Source organism: Lacerta agilis, chromosome 3 (genome assembly GCF_009819535.1).
Source record: "Lacerta agilis isolate rLacAgi1 chromosome 3, rLacAgi1.pri, whole genome shotgun sequence".
In the NCBI taxonomy this organism is placed as follows: domain Eukaryota; kingdom Metazoa; phylum Chordata; class Lepidosauria; order Squamata; family Lacertidae; genus Lacerta; species Lacerta agilis.
This window is the reverse complement of record NC_046314.1, coordinates 2,353,099-2,376,963: the sequence shown is the minus strand read 5'-3', so window position 1 is coordinate 2,376,963 and position 23,865 is coordinate 2,353,099. Positions and strand designations below refer to the sequence as shown.

Below are 23,865 nucleotides of genomic sequence, written 5' to 3'. Positions count from 1 at the left end.
AATTTCTTTAAAAAAAAAAATCCAGGGTCTAGCACTCCTTTTTGCCACATGCATTTTCTTGGAGCAGTCCTGGTTTGTTTCCAGAGAGGGCAATTGCTGAAGCTCCCAATCCTGTACCCCCAGGTCAGGTAAGTGCGGTGGTGGAGTGGCAATAGGTAGGGCTGGCCGAGCCAGAGCTGTTTGTTGCTGCCGCTAGTGCTGGGTCCGATGGCAAGGAGCATAGTGCAATCCACCCCAGCGCCTAGCTAAGCAGAGTTGCCTGGTGCTGTTGACTTGCATCTAGTAAATAACTAGGTGTCTACTCAGAAGAAAGCAACACTGAGTTCATAGGCCTTACTCCCAGGTAAGGGTGTGTGAGGCAATAGCAGTGGTTTTCAACCAGTGTGCATGGCACCCCGGAGTACCTTCAGTGATGGTCAGGGGTGCCGCAGGCAACACTGGCCTCATTCCCTCTTTCCCTCCCTTTGATGTCCTATCGTGTCTCTGCCTCCCAAAGGCTTGTTTGTTTCAGCAGCCCTGCCTATAAACACCACAAGTGAATGGTACCTCTGGGGCTGACCACGGGGTGCTGGTTGCCAGGAGCAAAAGCGGCCTTGGAGTAAGCAAGCAAGTGGGTGAGGGAGCCCAGCCAGTCAGTTTACTTGCCCTTGCTGGTGGGAATGGACAGATAGTGGGAGGCTAGGCAGGCAGGCAGGCATTGTGCTGGCCTTTCTTGTGCTTGCTGTGTGTAATGCCTGCCTGGGAGCCGAATGCCAGGTGCTGAAGGGAAGCCTTTCTGCCATGCATGCCTGGCAGCACCCAAGGTAAGGTGTTGGCCTCACATTTGGCCAGTCTCTGTTGGACCACTAAGGCTGGGGGCACCTGTGGAGCAGTGTGAGGAGGCACCTCTCTTTGGGGCAGCTCAGAGATCAAGGGCAGTGGCAGCTCCTGCCTGGAGGACTCCCAAGGAGAGGGGAGAAGAGGAGACTGAGGGAACACTCCACAAGGGAGGGTCTTTGAAAAAGGGCGAGAAGCTGCCAGTTCTGCAGGCAAGGGGTGACATAACTGGGCTCCTGACACCCACAGGGGTGCTGCAGAAAGAATGTAGTTGGCCAAGGGAGCTGTAGACTCAAAAAGGTTGAAAACCTGTGGACGATAGTTTTATCTAGGCAGCTTCACGCCCTTTTCCTTCCGAATAACTATCTTTTTGAACCAAGTCAGTGAGGACCACTTGCTTTTTAACATTCTCCCAAATATACAGAACTCCCTGTGTGCCTTTTGGACTGTATCTGTAGGTTTCTCCCTCTGTGTCAAACAACGTAGGTCAAATAAGTGTTGCTTACGTTTTAATAATACATGGAAGATGGATCCCCCTTGGGAGGTTGTGGACTCTCCTTCCTTGGAAGGTTCTAAGCAGAGGTTGGATTGCTATCTGTCATGGATGCTTTAGCTGAGTTTTCTACATTGCAGCGGGTTGCACTAGAAAGATGACCCTTGGGGTTCCTTCCAGCTCCGTGATTCTACGTTTTTCTGCTTCAACAATATTTTATTATGTTCCTCTCTTTTTATGTAACTGAATTTTGTATAAATTGTAAAAAATATAATAAAACATATTCTATTTACAAACATTTAAATAGCTACTTTTTACTGGTGGGATAGGGGAGCATGGTCATAGCCAGGATTTTTGTTAGGGGGCATGCTTTTGTCGGGGGCAGAACCTCAAATTTGTATTTTTTATATTTACATGGGGGGCAGCTGCCCCCTGCCTTGTCTATGCCTATGGGGGGCCACAGGAAGGAAACAAGGTTGGAAGGGAGCCATGGTCGGAAAAAGTTTGGGAAATACAGAATTGGGTGTGAGAAGGAGACTGCAACATTTGTAAATTCTAGTGAAGTTTTCAAAGCATAATAATTTATATAAATCATATTAATCACCATAAACTATTATTTCCTTTGAGACGACAAAGCTAAGTTTGGTCACCTTCATACCAATTTCCAGAGAGGCAGCTGTGTTAGTTTCAAGTCCTGCAGCAGTTTAAACACTAAACATGACATAAGCTTTCATCCAATGCATCTTATGATGTGGCCACTAGTCTGTGAAAGCTTATACTATGATAAAATGTGCTACAGGACTTTTTGCTGCTTTTGCTTCATTCCTTCAATAAAAATGTATGTAACCCCAAACACCTATTCACTAGGGTGCGAGTGTGTATCCCTAGTTCGATTTATTTCCACGGAACAGAGTTCTGAGCGCGTGCGTATATTTAGGAGAGTAGTCAGTCACAAGCGATGCGCATTAAATAAACTGAAAGGCAGCAGGCAGACTTATTAGAGCCCCACAATATCAGAAAACTACCGTTGTCAACACATCAGGGTAATAGGATAAAAAAGGGTCAACGAAAACAAAATCCGGCAAGGTTAGGAACTTGTGCCTAGCTCCGCCCCGCTTCCTCTTCTTGCCCCCACAGGTCCTTAGATTGGGGGCTTCTCTCCCCGCCCGCCCCGTAAAAACATAACAAACGAGGAAAAAATAACAAAGCAAATAAGGCGAGTTTCGGATGCCTCCGAAATGCAGAAATGTCTCCCGCAGCTCTCACCATTCGAGGAGGAGGAGGAGGAGGAGGAGGATGAAGGCGGCGGCGGCAATCCGTTCTTTTCCACTAGGCGCGCGCTTTCTTGTCGTCACTTGGCAACCGGCGAAGCAGAGACTCCCGATCTAGGAAACCAAATGGATCCGCCCGCCTTTTGCCTCAGATTCATTTGCGCGCGCGCCAAGGGCGACAAGCCTGCAGCACAGAGATATGAAATGTTGCGAGACTTTACAGGCTCTCTCAGTCGTAGCCGCTCCCCCAATCAAGAAAATAAATGAAAACACTTAACTAACTGACCAATTGGGTCGCACATAACTCGGTTCTGCCCACCCCAATAAATCCTGGCTACATCCATGGTTGGCACTGCGGTCTAAGTTGGTACTGTATTGATTTGTATGTATCACTCTTAATTCGTAGACTTTGAGTGTACAGGGCATCTGTTATTTTACAGCTTGTTCTCCTCCCCAAATAGAGAAATGGGAAAATTCAGGATAGTAGCATATTTATAAGTTTGGACACCACCACGTCCTCCCGCCCCCAGGCCCTCAAAAATAGAAACAGACAGGAATTTCATGCTAATTTTTATTTCGTTAGAAACAATATTTTCAAAAGTGCAACTTGCCTGCCTGCAAACCACTTCAATGTTATTTCACATTAAAAGAAATGATTAATATCTCTTTAGAAGTATCTTAAACTTGAGAGAGGGCTGTAATGTCAGCGACTTTAATATCATACATTTAGATCACATGACTTCCTCCCAAGTATCCTGGGAATTATTAGTTTAGCTCCCAAAGCTACAATTCTCAACACCCTCAACAAACTTCAATTCTGAGGATTCTTTGAAGGAAATAATGTGCTTTAAATGTAGGTGAGTATGCAGACTCAGCCATACAGCATCTGCATTGCTTGCAGAAGGTCCTAAATTCAGTTCCTGGCATCTCTAGCCAGTGTTGGGAAAGACACATGTCTGAAACACGGGGTAGTTGCTGCCAGCCAGTGTGGACAAGGACAATGCTGAGCAAGATGAACCAAAGGTCTGACAAAATCCCCATCAAAGGCTCCTGAGCAAACTTTGATGTTTGCTATCAGAGGGTGGATCATCTTAAGAATTCGTAACTGGTTAAACTACAGGAAGCATGGAATAGAAATAAATGGACAGTTCTCACAGTGAATGAATGAATGGAAGTTGTCTCCCCTCACCCCTGTGCACACAGGATCTGTTTTGGGTCTTCATGGATGGTCTGAAATTAAGGGTGAGTAGTTAGGTGGCCTGTTGTCTTTGTCCATGGAGTTTTCTTGGCAGGGATACTGGAGCGGCTTGCCAGTTCCTTCTCCAGGTTATGCTTAAAATTCTACAAGGCAGGCTTAAGCAGTATGTGGACCAAGAACTCCCAGAAGTGCAAGCTGGATTTCGAAGGGGCAGAGGAACCAGAGACCAAATTGCAAACATGCGCTGGATTATGGAGAAAGCCAGAGAGTTCCAGAAAAACATCTACTTCTGCTTCATTGATTATGCAAAAGCATTTGACTGTGTCGACCACAGCAAACTATGGCAAGTTCTTAAAGAAATGGGAGTGCCGGATCACCTCATTTGCCTCCTGAGAAATCTCTATGTGGGACAAGAAGCTACAGTTAGAACTGGATATGGAACAACTGATTGGTTCAAAATTGGGAAAGGAGTACGACAAGGCTGTATATTGTCTCCCTGCTTATTTAACTTATATGCAGAATACATCATGCGAAAGGCTGGACTGGATGAATCCCCAACTGGAATTAAGATTGCCGGAAAAAATATCAACAACCTCAGATATGCTGATGATACTACCTTGATGGCAGAAAGTGAGGAAGAATTGAACCTTTTAATGAGGGTGAAAGAAGAGAGCGCAAAATATGGTCTGAAGCTCAACATCAAAAAAACTAAGATCATGGCCACTGGTTCCATCACCTCCTGGCAAATAGAAGGGGAAGAAATGGAGGCAGTGAGAGATTTCACTTTCTTGGGTTCCATGATCACTGCAGATGGTGACAGCAGTCACGAAATCAGAAGACGCCTGCTTCTTGGGAGAAAAGCAATGACAAACCTAGACAGCATCTTAAAAAGCAAAGACATCACCTTGCCGACAAAAGTCCGTATAGTTAAAGCTATGATTTTCCCAGTAGTAATGTACGGAAGTGAGAGCTGGACCATAAAGAAGGCTGATCGCCGTAGAATTGATGCTTTTGAATTATGGTGCTGGAGGAGACTCTTGAGAGTCCCGTGGACTGCAAGAAGATCAAACCTATCCATTCTCAAAGAAATCAGCCCTGAGTACTCACTAGAAGGACAGATCCTGAAGTTGAGGCTCCAGTACTTTGGCCACCTCATGAGAAGAGAAGAATCCCTAGAAAAGACCCTGATGTTGGGAAAGATGGAGGGCACAAGGAGAAGGGGACGACAGAGGATGAGATGGTTGGACAGTGTTCTTGAAGCTACTAACATGAGTTTGGCCAAACTGCGAGAGGCAGTGAAGGATAGGCGTGCCTGGCGTACTCTGGTCCATGGGGTCACGAAGAGTCGGACACGACTGAACGACTGAACAACAACAACAGTTAGGTGGCCAAGTTTCTGCATAATTATTAAGGGTAGCAAAAACAAAAAAGGAATTGGGAAGAACTCCAAACTGGGCTATTAATGTGGCAGAATGTAAGATTGAAAGAGTTCCTGGAAAATTCAGTCTCCTTCAAGTGACAGGAGCTGCGCAGCAGAAGCTTTTATGAAGTCAATTGTGTGTTTCCAATGCTTTTTCACTTCAAAATTATAGTCCTAGCCAGCCATAGTCATGAGAAAGTTCAAGACCAAAAGTTCACTTCCCTTTTAACTTCTGTTTCATTTTCACAAGTGCAGGAAGTGGATGGGCACAATGTCAATAAATTTCAATTTGTTGTATTTTTAAATCTGTTTGTATATGTCTTTATTACATGTAATTCTTTCAGAAATATACTTTTTCTGCATCTCATGGAGGGTTGATCTATGTAGCATTTCCATGTTTGTTTGTTTTTTTAAATTTGCCTCATTGGCTCTGTTCAAGCTGAGGATATCAGTTATCAGCATTATCTATTCTTGTACATTTATATCCCAAATGTCTTCCATCAGGTAAGCAGCATGGAAAGTTGTTTTAAAAGAACTGTATGAAAAACAAAGGAACTTCACAAAGAAGACTACAGTGAAAAGCTGCTGGCTTACAATTCATCATGAGATTCAGTGCCATCAATTGTGGACTGAATCGGAACAAAGTATCGTATATATACTGAGTTCATCTTGCAAGCGAGTTAAACAATATGTTTCTGTGTGGGTGTTTATTTTCTTCCATGTCTTTTTCTTTCACTTCTTCGTGCCTGTAATTATCAACTGTGACACATTCCAAAATGGAGGAAATCTGGCTTTCTGTCAATTGTACCAGGCGTATTTCCAAACCTCTTCGTTTTATCTCTTTCCAGAACAGTTAAGCCCATACTTTGGCTAGAAGCCTCAATTCCCACCTTCCGTTCTTAACAATCCACTAGAATTAATTGCAGCTTCCTAAATCTTTTCCACAGTTAATAATAAGATCAAAATGAGTCTTAAATTAGAATATTCTCCAATCCCGCTTGCATGCATAATCAATCGGTAGTCAGTCCTTCCAGGGAAATTTGCCAAGTAAAATAGCAAATATGAAGTATATTAAAAAGAAGCAAAGAAGGCTCATCCCCTTTCTGTTCCGACATACCAGTTCCATCATGATGATAACCCCTCTTCCACTGGAGCTCGTCAGTGGCTGAATCAATTAGCAGAGTAGTTTATCCCCCCTCACTCAGAGCATGCCCGTTAATTAAGTCCAAATTTTAATCTTAAAAAACAGGAGTTCTTTCGCTCATGGTGGTGACATTGGAGAGTTGCCAAAGAGACACACGATGCTTTCCACCCAGCACCCCCAGCCCCCTCATTCCTTCCAGATTGGGGGCAGGTGTTGGGCGATCTGCAGGTGAAGCTCCCTCCCCTCCAGCCCTGGCAGGGTTGGGAGGATGATTACTCCCATCTCATCCTCAAAATATTCCGTGTGAAACGGCTCCGATGTAATGAGCAGCCTCCACCATGGCAAGTAAAACCAGAAGGGGAATAAAGTATCTTTATTTATAATAGAATCATGGAATTGTAGAGTTGGAAGGGACCCCGAGAGCCATCTAGTCCAACTACCTGTAATGCAGGAATTTCAACTAGATCATACATGACAGATTACCACCCAACCACTGCTTAAAAACCTCCAAGAAAGGAGTCTGCAACCTCACCAAATAAAGTTTTTTTTTGCTGTTAATAATTGATTTTTTTGGACTGTTAATATACATAAACGGTTACTGTCTGTCCTTTTCTGCATTTAATTTCATATGGACGTCACTGTTTATAATTTCCTTTCTCCTCTCCCCACCCCATGTGTGTATAGTATACACCTGGAATTCAGAGTAACATTTCATATATCTGATGGGAATGTATGTCATCCATAAAAGTTCATCCTGGTTTTTGAGTTTCTACCTCTTCGTTTTTTTCAGCTTTACGCCTGAAAATTGTTGAAAGTTCTTACTTAAAAATCCGTACTGCCAGCTAAAATCTATGAACTTCAAGCAAAACTCCCGGACTCCTCAAATCACGGAGCTTTGAGAGACCTTCAGACTCTTTCTGCGCATGAGCCACAACTGCCACCCTACTTTCCTCTTGCGAGAAGCGCGTGACTTCTACGTCAAAGCTAAAACCGTTCCTCTCGAGCCGATTCTTCCCTCCTCCCCGTCTCCGCTCACCTCTTCCCTTAGCGGACGTACAACTGAGGGCAAGAGCCGGCTCCGGTGCGTTCTGGGCCTTGTAGTTCTGCTGGGCCGCAACCTTGCGTTTCGCACCACATACCGTCCCGGGAGCTACGGACTACAGCTTCCATGTGGCAAAGCGAGAGGTGGAGACGAGGGCAGGGCGTGGCTTTTTTCGGAGCTCCGCCTTCTCTGTGCTGTAGCCGCCGACTGCTGCTGGGGAGAAGGTGACCTGCGAGGAGAGAGACCGGTCGCTTCTTCCATCACCGCCATGGTCAGTGAACCTGAGTTCGGGATTAGATTATGCAGTGAGACGTCCCGCAGCCTTTTAAAATAAATGTTATTGTTTCCTCGGTTGGGTGGCAGGCAGAATGTTCTGACGAGATCCTGGACCAGCGGCAAAGGGGACACATTTAACGCGCAGCAAAATGGAAGGGCAGGAAAGGCAGCTGCTGCTGCTGTGCTTGTCCTTCTGCACAGCTGGGGAGGCGCGAGGGAGCGGAGCCCCCACCTCGAGAGCGCGCCGAGGGGCAGCGACCTGGTCGAAACCAGTGCAAGGTCCTTTGGGTGAGGGGCTGCGAAGATGGGGGAGGAACCTTCAGAACCTGCGGGCGCCTGAAGTGAAGGGGCTGCGGGCGGAGGGCTCGGCTTTCGAACAGCAGGGTCCCGGTGCAGAGACCCAGGGTGGGGAGGGAGGGGTCCCCGGCTCCCGTCACCTTCCGCGGTGCCCCGGTTCCCTCTATTTCAAAAGGCTAACCAGGGACTGGATTTGACTAATCGGGTTGGGGCATATGGGCTTAATTGGAAAAAAAAAACCAAACCCTCGAACCCCTTCTTCGAGCATTGCTGACGTAATTTGCCACCGTATTTTGAGCACCGGCTCAGGTAACTGCTTCGGGGTTGAACGCGGTGTAGGATGAGACATAGCGGTCCCCTTGGCTGAGTTATATGCTCAATAGATTAGTGTGTAGCTGCACATGAGACTCTTAATCTCTGGGTCGTGGGATCAAGCTCCACTTTATTTATTTATTTATTTATTTATTTATTTATTTTCTTTACCACCTTATATTATAAATAAAAATCTCAAAGCGGTTTACAGCATATTAAATCAATCAGTCAATAAAACAATAGCCAGGTGATGTTCCTCCAGCCTCATGAGGAGCCTCTTTAGTAGGGCCGGTGAGTCTGGGCCCCACCCCCTAGGCCATTATGCAAGATTCCTGCATGGTGGGAGGTGGACTAGATGACCCTCATGGTTCCTTCCAACTCTACAATCCTATGGTTTTATGAATACATGTGGCAAGGTCAAAGGAGATTTTGAGTGATACATGCATGAAAGTCCTGGCAAATCAACCATGCATGAAAGTCCTGGCAAATCAGAGCAAGCCCATAGCTGCTGTTCTCCCATATAGCAACTGCAGTGCATGCAATGAAAACGTTTTCTGGGCTTCAGTACTTTGGTTTTGTGATGCACGCTGCCTTGGCCCTCTGTTTTTACAGAGTGTATGTGAGAAGAAGCTCTACACAGTTCCATTCTTTTTGCTATCATAAGCCTTTGAAAATTGGAAAAGTTTCTGCTTGGCTTGGAAGGTAACCTACCAAGGGGTGATGGGGCAGGAGGGAAGAACATTTTTCTCAAATTCTGTGTCACTGTTGTTCATTAGTAACTAGGGTATATGGCACTTGGGGGGACAGCTGCAGAGAGCACTGCCAGCCTTGCTCAATAACAATGCCCCATTTATCGTCTTCAAGTGCAGCAGTGTGTGACTTACTTGCATTGCAGGAATGTCTCCCTGTATGACTTTCAAGGTGCTCTTCAAGTAGGCAAACTTCCAAATTCTTGTTGGGACCATAGCCACAGAGTCTGATGCTTTCCGATGAAAGGAGTGGCTTAAGGTGCAACTTTATATTCACTGTGTTATGATGGTGCAAATCAATTGCAAATTTTTATCTGGTTTATGGTATGTGACCATACAGCTGTTCATCCACTGAGAGGAGGCAATGGGTGTCCCATAAGACGCACCCTTTTCCTTATGGTCTGCAGCTCATAACACTTTATTAGGTAATAGGTAAGAGTGTTATCTGTAAAGACTTAAATGCTTTTTTTTTTAAAGGTAACTTGTATAATTTAATTTAAAATGTTACTAAGAGTTAATTCTTCATACCATTTCTGGTTTAACTGCAAAATACGTCCTGTGCTCTGACATCATCAGGATTAAATGGTGTGTTGGGGATTATGAGGGAGATTGCTGCAATCAACATTGTTGCTTTCACAGACGTTTTATTAATGATGCCATTCATTTAGTCTCTAGTAGTTAAAGCAAATAAATATTTTCCCTCCATGGTTGTGCTGCAAATCAACAGTTTCTTTAATCCAGATGCTTCTGTGGCATAGCTATACAGCACCGTATCTTTATACAATGCAGGTTTTGGTGCCTAATTGCTTGCATCACAGACTGCACTAATTTAACAGCCTGATCCTGTGAGCTTTTATAGTAATACAACAGCGCTGTTGAAATATGGAAGAACTGTAGGTGGAACAACATGCTTGTGCATCTGCTAAGTTTGTGGTAGGCTAGCCCACAAGAGCATTCCACTTGTTTTGGAGTTCCAACAGCCCTGACCTGCATACCCACTGGTTGGAGATGAAAGGAGTTAAGAGTCCACAACATCTGGATGGCTCCATGTTGGCAATCCATAACAACTACATCTAGTATACCAATGTTTCCTGCATCTGTACATCAAATAAATTAACATTTCCTGAAGATCATACTCTAGTATTGAATAGGGTTGCCATATTTCAAATCGTGAAAATCCAGACAGAATAGTAGTTGAGCTTTTTATAGTTGCCCAAAGTTGTTCAGCTTTTTGGGAAAAATTGCTTTTAAAATGAAGTTTTTGAGCTATTTTTACAGAAAAATGGCACATACGGATTTTTCCCAGCCATTTGCCCAATTTTCACCCAGACACAGCTGCCGACTGTATGGCAACCCTAGTATTGAATGTTAAAACTATTTACCGGTATTTGTATATTGGCATGGGAGCTTCTTGCAATATAGAAAATGCTCCACCTTAGAAAACAGGCACACCCAGTTCTAATAAATATGGTATAATACAGTTTGCCCGCTATCTAGCAATTGTGTATACCTGCTTACCTTTGAGTAGTAGAGCTTTTACAGTCTATACTATACAACTTAGCAAATTATTACAACAACAACAACCACCATCACCACCCAATACTCTTTGCCCCTTGCCCAATTTCAGCTGTTAAAACCCTTGTACCTTTGTAATGTAATATACACACAGTTCACTCCCAGTCTAAACTGAAGGGCTCTGGCATTCAGTGAAGAATCTAATATATGCAGAATTATGAGAATTATTAATTGCAAGCAATTTTAAGTTGAGCTTATAGTCATGACTGCACGTGGGGAAGGGTGCTGAAAGTATGTAGGCAGTCCCCCCCCCCCCGAAAACAGCAGGGAGGAGTTACATGGAACTTGTGACAGTTGAGAGGTGGGAATACAGTACTGTACTTCATATAACACAGCCAGCAGCTATTCCCTATATATACTTGTCAAGAGTATTTGTCCCTCTCAATCAGCCAGAGGCCTGGTTGAAGAGGAACATTTTTGCCTGGCATCTAAAGGTGTATAATGAAGGCACCAGGTGAGCCTCCCTGGGGAGAGCATTCCACAAACGGGGCCACTGCAGAAAAGGCCCATTCCTGTCTTACCACCCTTTTGTGGAGGAGGCACACATAGAAGGGCATCAGATAATGATTGCAGAGTCCAGGTTGGATCATATGGGGAGAGGCAGTCCTTGAGGTATTGCGGTAATTACGCCTATTCAAAGATACAAGTAAGCCAGAATTCTAGTAACAATATTAATAACTAATACTAATAAGTCTATTTAACTTTCTCCTTCCCTTCACAGGTATGGTCTTTCATTATTGCTTTCACTAGTATAGGTTCTTTACTCATACTTAATCATAACATTTAAATGGATTTGTATTTCTCTAGTTTAAACCGGTTCTTTTTGTGGATAACCATGATTATTTTACTAGTTACTGTAAACTGGCCAACACCAGTAACTTAGGAAGAGGATCTTGGGGGTTTTAATTAATACAGACTTCAAACAGCTGGCATCCAACATTACATAAGTTGCAAATCCTGCTAAACCTGAGAAACATTGTCTTGCTAAGTCAAAGTAGTGCATTAGAAATAAAATAGCAAACTTTTTTCTTGTTGAAACTTGCATTTTGTTTTTCTTGAGGCCATATCATTTCTTCTGTTCAAACTTTTTAATCTAAGAGCTGTAGCTTGAGTGAGCTGAAATTTCTCTGCTTTGCAACGGCAGCCTGCATCATTTTGCTAGCAATGAATAGACTCAAATACCTTCCTTAAATGAGCACAACGCTTAGCTTACCCCGCGAGTATGGTGTGAGAGCACCTTGCTGAAGCTAAGCAGATCTGGCCAGTGCCTGAATGGAAATTCTTACAACCCACATTGGGTTCCATGATGAAAGAAGGGCAGGGTACAAGCATAAGGAGAACCGCTCAAGCATAAGGAGAACGGCTCCCCATAAGATATGTTAAATATGTGCATGCAGTGTGGTGTAGTGGTTAAGAGCGGTAGTCTCGTAATCTGGGGAAGCAGGTTTGCGTCTCCGCTCCTCCACATGCAGCTGCTGGGTGACCTTGGACTAGTCACACTTCTCTGAAGTCTCTCAGCCCCACTCACCTCACAGAGTGTTTGTTGTGGGGGAAGGAGGAAGGGAAAGGAGAATGTTAGCCGCTTTGAGACTCCTTCGGGTAGTGAAAAGCGGGATATCAAATCCAAACTCTTCTTCTTCTCTACAGCAGTGTGTCAGTTTCCTATGTCATTGCCTAAAGTTGGATGTTTAATTGTAGATGCCAAAAGTTCCAAGGCACTTAATATTGTCACACACACACACACACACGACAGTATAAGGCTACCTGGTATATTTTTCGCCCTTGTCTTGTTATATGGTGGTCTTAAATAAAAATTGTCTTTCAGCTTTTCATTTTCTACATGTAACTGCCATGTTTTCCAAAAGACTGTAGTTTTTGAGAAATCTCTTTAAAATAGCTCATGCTTAGGCTGGCACAGAATATTGATGTTTCTGTATTCTGCATAGGAGATTTGTCCTTTTAACTTTTCTGTTCTGTTTATAAGTTTAAAACATGTTTTGGCTATCCCAAGACTGAATAATTATAATGAATTCCTGGCAGTCTGGTTAGTTCGCAGTTGAAGGTTAGCTGAACCATAGACCTCTTCACAACCTTCCTGACAAATTGTTTGCCAAACGCTAACTTTTATGAAAGTTCATTCTACAGTAATGAGAGAAAACGTGCTTATGGAAATCTACAAATATCCTTTTCTTTCAGTCCAAACCAATCAAAATCCTCGTGACTGGTGCTGCTGGACAGATTGCCTACTCTCTACTCTACGGCATTGCTAAGGGTGATGTCTTCGGAGCAGATCAGGTAATGGATAAAATGAATGATAGCATACACATAAGCAGTCCATATGAGTACAAAGGTCAACTCTGCAGTTGTTAACGAACATCCAGTGCAAGAAAAGGGCTTCATTGACTTTTTTGTCAATTGGCTTTAAGTTATTAAATTGACTATCTTGTGGAGGGAAAGTGAGATTCCATTATGCAGAAATGAGGTTTTGAATATATTTCATTGTATAGAATGGTAAGAAAGATTCTGACAAATTATAAATTATTCTTAAATGTATTTTGCATTAATATGGTGGTACAAATAGGACAAGGAATCTAATTTAATTTGATGTTACATGTAATCTGATCAATATTAAATAAACTAAATAACTGGCATAACTGTTGTTTTACAGCCTATTATTCTTGTGCTGCTGGATATCACTCCCATGATGACTGTATTGGATGGCGTACTTATGGAATTGCAAGACTGTGCTCTTCCTCTATTAAGAGGTAACAAAAAAATCAACATCCAGTTTGTGCTTTGTCTGCAGATGCTTAGGTTTGAAATATATAGGCAAATGAGAGATACATTACTGCCAGATTTAACAGCATTGTTCAGTGTGGTGGCCATATATGTCATGGCAAAAGAGGACCATTTTGCCATTCTGTAAATTGAAGAGATGTTGGCTTGCATGAGAAATTAAATGTAAGATTTATAAGCCCAACACATTAAGCAAACTATGGGAGGTATAGTCTGTGGTGGAAGGAAATTTTTTTCAAAGCATTGGGGAAGCTTGTCCAGTAGTATACTTGCATATTTTGCTCTACTGACCACTAGTGCCAATTAAAAGAAAGTCAAATTTAATAGAAACCTACCTCACACTGATTCAGTGATTGTACATTTGTGTGATGACGTTAATTTCAGTGATGAAAGCTTTTGCCTTTGGTTATGCAGGTGGCGCTGTGGGTTAAACCACAGAGCCTAGGGCTGCCGATCAGAAGGTCAGTGGTTCAAATCCCCACAATGGGGTGAGCTCCCATTGTTCGGTCCCTGCTCCTGCCAACCTAGCAGTTCAAAAGCACGTCAAAGTACAAGTAGATAAATAGGTACCGCTCTGGTGGGAAGGTAAACAGCATTTCCACGTGCTGCCCTGGTTTGCCAGAAGCAGCTTAGTCATGCTGTACGCCGAGATGAGCACCGCAACCCCAGAGTCGTCCGCGACTGGACCTAATGCTCAGGGGTCCCTTTACCTTTACACTTACCTAATAAAGTGGCCACTGAATCATTATTTCAGTAGCCTTGAAAAAACGGGAGAAAAAGGAGGCTTGTGTTTTCTTTTGGCTTACATCTAAACCAGTGCTTTCAAACTTGGCTTCCAGCTGCTGTTGGACTACAACTCCCATCATACCTAGCTAGCATGACTGATGGTTATGAATGATGGGTTGTATTCCAGCAACAGCTGGAGAGCCAAGTTTGAGAAAAACTGATCTAAACAAAGCTTAGACCAGTTTGGATCATGGAAGTCATTAAGCAAATTCACTTCACAATTTATTAATAGGTTGAGGCATTCGAGAAAGAGAAAATTGACACTTAAACAGAAGCAGTGGCAGACCTTTTGATATGCTCTGGGATTTTGGTCACAGCCTTGTTATGATTAGTTCAGACGGCATTGGTTTCCCCTCATAGTTTTACCATAAACTCATCTTTCAGCCCTCTTCCTCTCTACTTCCAGAGGTAATTGCAACTGACAAAGAAGATGTTGCGTTTAAAGACCTTGATATAGCCATCCTAGTTGGCTCCATGCCAAGGAAAGAGGGCATGGAACGCAAAGATCTGCTCAAGGCAAATGTGAAAATTTTTAAGTCACAAGGAGCTGCATTGGACAAGTATGCAAAGAAGACTGTTAAGGTGAATACAGCTGGTGTGATGCGGTTGCTAAGAGAATGAGCTGTGCTGCAAGAGATTTCTGATTTACATATCATCTCATCATTGTCACTCTCTTACTTGTGTCCATAATATAAGGATACTAAGTCTGGTCTACCCTTTAAGCTGTTAAAAGGATTGCTATCATAACATATGTGAAGTACTTTGAACACAGAAATGAAGTTGGCACTTCTTTAATTAAAGTCAAGCATCCAAGTTTTAAGCTACTTGAGTCTTTAAAGGGGGGAGACATTTTTGTACCATTTGTCTTGTTAATCAGTTTACAAAATGTTTCTAGTTTAGTAATTTGCCATTTATCAGATTTCAATTTCCACATGATAAGTGAAATATTGGTTTACGCAATTTATATACTGCTTTAGCATTGAAAAATCTCTAAACTATAATAATAAAATCACATCTGAAATCTCAGCAATTGTGGTTTATTTGGTTGGTCACTTGACAGACTTGCAGTAAATATTCCACTTTCTTCCTTGCCCCCCAACCAGGTTATTGTGGTAGGCAATCCAGCAAATACCAACTGCCTGATTGCCTCCAAGTCTGCTCCATCAATACCAAAGGAGAATTTCAGTTGTTTAACCCGTCTGGATCACAACAGAGCTAAATCCCAGGTAGGAACTCTCTTCTAAGTTATACAAAACACTTTTTTGTTCTTTATGTAAACCAGTTTTTTTGAAAGAATTTATTTAAAAGGCGTAGGGAATCTGAATGCTTCAAATTACCAAGCTGATCTGGCATTTTCTGTTTCCTACCCTCAATAAAACTAGATTGCTATCAAAGTTGGTGTGACTGCTAAGGATGTAAAGAACTGCATCATCTGGGGGAATCACTCCTCTACTCAATATCCAGATGTTAATCATGCCAAGGTGAAAGTGCAAGGAAAAGATATTGGAGTTTATGAAGCCTGTGAAGAATGATTAACTGGCTCAAGGGTGACTTCATTACTGTAAGTTAATAATGGGGGGATTTTGTTTTTTCTTGTCTGTTGCAGCAACATACACGAGTAGCAGGTGTTCCAGAGTCAGAATTTCAGAATGTCAACTCCTACATTAGCGGTTTTGTACAGTGGCCGTGCTTTGCCATTTGCATGTAGATAAACTCTATGCATGTGTAGTCATGGGAAAAAGAAAGTACCCCCTCTTTGAATTCTGTGGTTTTACATATGAGGACATAATACAACCATCTGTTCCTTAGCAGGTCTTAAAATTAGGTAAATAGAACCTCAGATGAGCAACAAAACATGACATATTACAGAGTGTCTGAATTCAGAATTCAAAAGAGGGGTTTCTTTCTTTTTCCCAGGACTGTATGCCCTACACCAGTGGGACCACTGCATAGATAAACAATTCCCCCATACACTTTATTTCAATGCTATTGTAGCTTTCACCTAAGGAAGCAATCTCCCAGAAGAATTGAACCTGGAAAATAAGTGGTCAATAGAGAGAGACTTGGCGGCATTTGAGGATATTAGAAATCAGGTAATGAGTTGGTTGCATTACTGCCAACTGAAATGTTGAAATGTGATAAAAAGTGTGGCTTCGATGACCAAAGTTCTCAGTTGAAAGGGAACCAATAGAAAATAGAGAAAAACTGATTTTGAGGATGTATAAGATATTGTTAGAATAGGAAACCCAAGATGACATGGTTAAATCTGCTACCGGGCTAGGGGGTATGGGGCATATAGAATTAGAATCATGGGGAAAGTTGTGAAAATCTGTGTTGAAATTCACAGCATGTTATACCTTGAGGAAGAATTTTATGAAAATGATATATAGGTGGTTACCTAACACCAAGTAAATTAGCCAAAATTTATAAATCAACATATCTGTTGGAAATGTGGTGGCTGTGCAAAGTAGCTAAGGACTTTTGGGAATGATTTATAATGAGTTGAAAAGGATATTCAAGGTAATTCCCCCCCCCCCCAAAAAAAAACCGGAAGCTTTTTATTACTAGGGATAGCTGGAGCAGATATCCAAAAAAAACTCATATAAATCTATTTCTTTACGCAACTATGGTAGCACGAATATTATACGCACAAAGATGGTGTGATAAGGTGGCACCTACCAAAGAAGAATGGCAGCTGAAATAGATAGAATATTTAGAATTGGAAGTAAGATTTGAGGATTTGAGTAAGAAACAGCAGTGGGGGTGAACTTTTTGTTTTTACTGTGAGTTAAGGTGAAGGTGTAGAGTAACAGTAATATGCAGCATAAATTGAAATTTGAGGGAGGGGATTTTGTAGGTGGAATGATGGATTGCTAAATTTGAAATGTTGAATGGTTTAAAATTTATTTATTTTTAAGAAAGAAAGAGAAAAGACGCTGCCTGCCTTCCAAGCAAAGGCAGGCTGGCGCTTTTGAGGGAGCCCCCTGCCTCCAGCTTGCGTGAGCCGGAGGGTGGGAACTGCCCACCCCTCAGCTGTTCAAGCACCATACTGCTCTTGCAGCTGTCAGAGTGGTATGGGGCTGAGCAATGTACCGGTATATTGGCTGCATCTTCCTCCCTAGGGTGGGGAGGGAGAAGCAGCCAAGATACATTTCAGGCATTGTGATATATCAGCATATACCGGTATCTAGCTGCTGATGGATCATAATGTTGAAAACCAAATCTTACCCAGCCCTAATCTATTCTGGATCTGGATCTTTCACATAAATTGTTACTTTATGCAGTAGAAGAAACCACCACCCCCAACACATTATTCCAGGAATGTTATGTGGCAGAATGCAAACAAAAAACCCTAGCAACAATATCAAGATAAAAGGTTAATGTTCATGGATCTGATTAAATTCCTAAATCTGATTAAATTCAGCCTGAGTTTTGTAAAGCTCTGTTGACTTTATGTGAAGTTGGTATATTCCCTGTTCTTTTGTGTACTAGATTGTAATCCTTGAAGGCAAGGAATGTCTTGTGTTTTATTTATCTGAAAGCTACTCTGGGAGTTTTTGGGGTGAGGAACAGAGTAAAAATGCTTAAAATGTTTTCCATTGTCCTTATGTAGACAATATGGCTAGCCTCTCTGTCTTGGACTCATTATAATAAAGAGTAATTATGGTAGTAGGTGCAAATAGTCCAGTAATTTTCCTCTGTCAATACTACAGACTGTTCAGCAGCGAGGTGCAGCTGTTATTAAAGCCAGGAAGCTATCAAGTGCAATGTCGGCAGCCAAAGCTATCTGTGATCATGTGAGAGACCTTTGGTTTGGCACTCCAGAGGTAAGTGCCATGAAGAAGTTAGCTTTGATAATAGCTATTCAAAGTTTAGTATATACTTCCTTTATATTAGGCATACTGCTGATCACCTAATAATCTTATATATTCTTTCATGAGTCTCTTGGTAAAAGAGTGTGATACAATGTGATAAAACTGATCATAAGTGTAAAGAGAAAAAATGGCAAGTTGATATTCTGGAATGCAAAGAATTGTAACAGGATTCAAACCCTTCCTTCAGAGTGATATATGCTTACGCCAAATGTGAAGTAAATAATTGGGAAAGTACTACACTATTTACTTGTATTCTTATTTAAAGGGTGAATTTGTTTCCATGGGTGTCATTTCCGATGGAAATCCATATGGAGTCCCTGAAGATCTGATCTATTCATTTCCTGTTGTAATAAAGGTATGTAAAAAATAGGCAGTTTCTAAAATACTTTTTAAGTAAATGTAATACTGTGCAAAGTTCAGGAAGCACAAGTGCAATGTGGACGATTGCTGTGAGCATTAAAGAATCTATAAAACAGTAACAGCAGTTTAAATACGATCCCTAAAGCACATAGTGCAGGATTTAACTAATGAGTCCTACAAGTGGAGCCACTGTGAAGGATTTCTGTTTGTGCAATGGGGCTCCCCTTCTTTCCTTTCCCCCTCAAAACTGGCTTTGCGGAGTGGGTCAGGAGAACCCCCAGAACAGCACACAGTGGGCAATTTAGAAAAGCTGAAATGCTTGGCCTGACCAAACAATCACCTTTGTGTAACGATGAACTCCCCCCACACACACACCTCTTTTTGTTGCTGTTGAAATAATTTTTAATGAGTTTTAGAAATATTTTTTAGGCAAAACATCCATCTTACATATATAATATATAGAAACCAATTGGCCATCTCGGCCTCAGACTTCCCTCCTCCTCGACTAATGGTTTACCTATTTATACTCTATATGCATTTTATTATTGTTGTTACTACCCTTAAATCCTAATCTTAAATAAACTATTTAAGAATCATATACAGTGGTACCTCCCGTTGCGGAAGGGATCGTTCCAGAGGTCTGGTCGGATCCCAAGGTTTCCGCAACCTGAGGACCGCTTCTGCACATGCACGCGCGGTGAAAGCCGTTAAAATACTTCCGGGTTTGCCTCACACATCCCAAAGTTTACCTAACCAGAGGGTTATGTACATGGAGGTTCGACTGTAGTAGTAAATGATACATCTAACCTTACAAAACTTATTGTAACTCTACTAGCGATGTCAATTGTTTACAATTGTCTTTCAAATACAGCATAAATGTATTCCAGTCTTTCAGAAAGATCTGGTCTTGCTGGTTCCAAATTTTCCCCATCAATTTCGCCAATTCTGCATAGTCCAATAGTTTCATCTGCCACTCTTCTTTCGTCAGAATCTCTTCCTGTTTCCATTTTTGGGCCACTAATATTGTTGCTGCAGTTGTTGCATATAAAAAGTGTTTTATCTTGCTTATGTATTTCTCTGCCTACAATACCCAGTAAAAAGGCTTCTGGTTTTTTTTTTTACAAATGTACGTTTCAACATTTTAAAAATTTCATTATACTGTATATCATTTCCCAGAAAGCCTTCACTTTCTTACAAACCCACCACATATAGTAGAAGGTACCCTCTTTTTCTTTACATTTCCAACATTGATTATTTGGTCAGTACATTTTTGCTAACTTCACAGGTGTTATATACCATCTGTACATCATTTTCATTACATTTTCTTTAAGTGAACTGCAAGCTGTAAAATTTATTCCATCTTTCCAAAGTTTTTCCCAATCTTCTAATTATATATTATAACCAGTATCTTTTGCCCAATGTACCATAACAGATTTAACTTCTTCATCTTTCACATGCCATTCTAAAAGTAGTTTATACATTTTTGACAATATTTTAATTTTAGAGCTTAACAAATTAATTCAGTTACAGATAGGTAGCCGTGTTGATCTGCCGTAGTCAAAACAAAATAAAAAATTAAAAAAATCCTTCCAGTAGCACCTTAGAGACCAACTAAGTTAGTTCTTGGTATGAGCTTTCATGTGCATGCACACTTCTTCAGATACAAATCAAACTGGATTTTGTGTACTCAAATCAATTATTTTTTTAATCTTCTTTAAATATTTCATTTATTTGATGATAATGCAACCAATCTTTTACTAAACTTTTAATTTTCCCATAAGATTTTAATTTCCACTGATTATCTATTTCCATCACCAAATCTTCATAGGTGGCCCAATTTCTTTCCATATTTAGCTTTTTTACACTTACAGCCTCTATAAATTTTAATACTGCTTGCTTATCATTCCTGGTTGTCATATATTCAATTATATCAACTATGTTTCTTATGTTATCTTTCCTGACGACCAGGAAGAAAGCCAGCTTGGTCTTCATGTATTTTATCTTTTAATACTCTTTTCAATCTGTTTGCTAAAATATTGAGAACAGTTTATAGTCATGATTTAACAACAAGATTGGCCTATAATTTTTAATTTGTAACAAATCTGCATCCTGTTTTGGAATCAAGTAATAAATGCTTCTTTCCATGTTGCTGGGATATCTCCTTTTTCTAAAATATATCATAAAAGGTTTCCCCACACACACCTCAATAATATATTGAATACAGTATCTTAGTAACTGTAGACATAGGGTGGTCATTCAAATCATATACAACACTTACATGGTTTTCAAAACAGTTTAACGTAGCTTTCCAAAAAAACTTGGAGTTCTAATTTGGCAAAGTGTGAAGAATACATTCTTAAAGTTCCCTAAAACACCTCCACTGGTTGCGAATGACCAACTTGTTTATTACAAGTCAATGGTTCTATGATTCCCTATATCTAATGTCTAGTTTGTTTTAAGCTCATGTGCGGAGGCTAGTGGATACCTAATCCAACCTCCTCCAACCTGGTGCCCTCCTGCTGTTTTGGAGTACACCTCCCATTATCCCCCGTCAGCAGGAAAGGCTGACCTAATCAATAGCCATGTCACACATTTATCTTGTAACACTGCGGAGTTGAAATTTGTTCTGGTTTAAAGGCTCCAACGAGCTGTAAGAATTGCAGAAAGGGTAATTGGTGTTAGCTTGCCTTCAATAGAGACAATTTATGCTACCCGAGTAAGGAAGAGAGCAGAGAGAATTGTAGCAGATCCTTTACATCCCGGTCATCATCTGCTTGATTTACTTCCATCTGGACGTCGCTACAGGACTTCATATACAAAACGGCCAGGCACAAGAATAGTTTTTTCCCTTGTGCCATTAAATTGTTAAACTCGTAGTTGTATAGCTTAAGGGGAGGTAAAATATGGGTGGGGTTTCTTTGCTTCTTTGTATTGTGAGAGGAACAGTGTCTGTATGTTTACATTCCAATGTAGCCGAAACAAATTCCAAGTATGTTGGAAAATGTACTTGGCCAATAATAAATTATTCCTATTCCTATTTAGCAAGTCACCAATTCATTTTTCACAGGATAAAACATGGAAGTTGGTCGAAGGCCTTCCTGTTAATGACTTCTCCAGGGAAGATGGATTGACTGCCAAAGAACTAACTGACGAAAAGGAGACTGCTGTGGAGTTTCTGTCCAGTGCATGACTAGGTGCTGCTGAGGATGCTTCGGGAGATGGCTTAAACACAGAGGAGTCTAAAAGTCGTCTCTAAATTCAGCATCAGATGCGATTACTGTGTCAGTCACTTGTCTTCCCTCACCCCGCTGCAGCATTCAGTACCTGCTTTGATGGTACATCTGTGCCTGTTATTGAGTGCTCTTAGTTATGAAGTTATCACACAACATGTTTCGAAAGTAGTTTGCAGACTTGACCAAATCTTCTTGATTTATTACTGTTTGCTTCTTGTATTGCATTGTGCATTAGAAGGATAGTAGCCCTTCAGCTTTAATTACACTAAAACCAGCTATATAGTGCTAAAAGCTGATTTTATAAAATGGGCTTTAGCACTTTATTCATCAAGTACAATTAGAGCCACCATTGGTCTTTATCAAAGTGCACAAGAGCCTGTATTTCTACCATTAAAATCTCTTAAGTAGGAAATGCATTTTGCATACAATGAATGTACTATATGTTGACCATCATTGACTCACAAATTTTACTGGAAATTACATTAAATGTTGCTGAGTAAGCAGCTTTTGTGGTGTTTTGTTTACCTTGCTTTCATGAAAGTATGTAAAACAACCTTCACCCCATAAAGCAGATTGTGTGCATTTTTAAAAATAAAGCAAATCTGGAAGTAGAGTGGTTTGAAGGTACAACCATGCACAGAATATGCAATACCACTACGGCAAGCTCGAACAGATTATACTTTACAAATATTATGGTGACAAACAATACTAATAATGATTTATCTCTAACAAGATGTGGTAGAACAGATTATTCTGGGTAAACACAAAGTTTTATCTGGTGTGTGGGCACTTCCCACACCTGCTCTTATCACTTGTCCAGCCCCTCCTTCCCTCTGCTCATCAGCTTTCTCCTTCTCTTGCGTTATAACTTGTTGCTGATTCTCTCTTTTGAGCTTTGCGTCATCTGTTAACTTTCCAAGCTCAAAAACAGCTATGTTAAATCTTTGATTTCTTTGGGCAACTCACTTCTCTCCCTGTCCCTTGGCCCTCTTTATATTGCTGTCTTTTTCTTCATCCATTTGATGAAGGAGGAAGAGAGGAAATCATAGAATTGTATAGTTAGAAGGAACCACAAGAGTCATCTAGTACAACCTCCTGCCCTGCAGGAATCTCAAAGAAAGTATCCATGACAGATCCAACGTCTCTTTAAAACCTTCCATGAATAAGAGTCTAGCACCTTCTGAGGAAGCCCATTCCACTGCTGAAGAACTCTTACCATCAGAAAGTTCTTCCTGGTATTTAGTTGGAGTGTCTTTTCTTGTAACTTGAATCTATTGGTTTGGGTCCCGGCCTCCAGAGCAGAACAAAACAAGTTTGCTTCATCTTCCATGTGACAGTGCTTGAGATATTTAAAGATGACTATCATATCTTCTCTCAGTCTCCTCTTTTCCAGGCTGAATTTCCTCATAAGGCTTGGTTTCCAGACTCCTGATCATTTTGGTTGCCCTCTTCTGCACACGTTTCAGATGTTAATATCCTTCTTAAATTGGGGTACCCAGAACTGGACACAGTACTCCAGGTGGCATGTGACCATGGCAGAATAAAAAGGTAAAGGGACCCCTGACCATTAGGTCCAGTCTCGGGTTGCAGCGCTCATCTTGCATTACTGGCTGAGGGAGCTGGCGTACAGCTTCCGGGTCATGTGGCCAGCATGACAAAGCCACTTCTGGCGAACCAGAACAGCACACGGAAACTCGGTTTACCTTCCCGCCGGAGCGGTACTTATTTATCTACTTGCACTTTGACATGCTTTGAACTGCTAGGTGGGCAGGAGCTGGGACCGAGCAATGGGAGCTCACCCCATCACGGGGATTAGAACCGCCAACCTTCTGATCAGCAAGCCCTAGGCTCTGTGGTTTAACCCACAGCGCCACCCATGTCCTGCAACTAGTTATTATTGCCTTACAAATGTAGAACCTGACATTTGTCCCTATTGAAATTCATTTTGTGAGCTTGGGCCCAGTTCTCCAATCTGTTAAGGTCATATTGAATCTCAATTCTGTCTTCTGTGGCATTAGCTACCCCTCCCAGTTAGTTGTCATCTGCAGATTTGGTGAGCATCCCTCAATTCCTTCATCCAAGTCATAAAGACATTGAACAACGGGCCCAGGACAGAACCCTGCAGCTCCCCACATGTAACATTTTCCCAGAATGATGAACCATTAGTGAACACTCTTTGAATTTGGTCAGGCAACCAGCTACAAATCCACCTAGAAGTTACC

At 41.5% G+C, this 23,865-nt stretch overlaps 1 protein-coding gene across 1 annotated transcript; it reads left to right on the top strand.

Moving 5' to 3' along the window:
- Positions 1–7,386: 7,386 nt before the first annotated feature.
- On the top strand, positions 7,387–22,147 carry MDH1 (malate dehydrogenase 1). The gene is given in 10 exon segments (XM_033145609.1): positions 7,387–7,655; positions 12,790–12,888; positions 13,262–13,358; positions 14,582–14,757; positions 15,279–15,401; positions 15,558–15,704; positions 15,707–15,736; positions 17,889–18,002; positions 18,316–18,405; positions 21,478–22,147. Coding segments are annotated over 10 exon segments (1,002 nt in total). The 5' UTR covers positions 7,387–7,652; the 3' UTR covers positions 21,601–22,147.
- Positions 22,148–23,865: the final 1,718 nt, after the last annotated feature.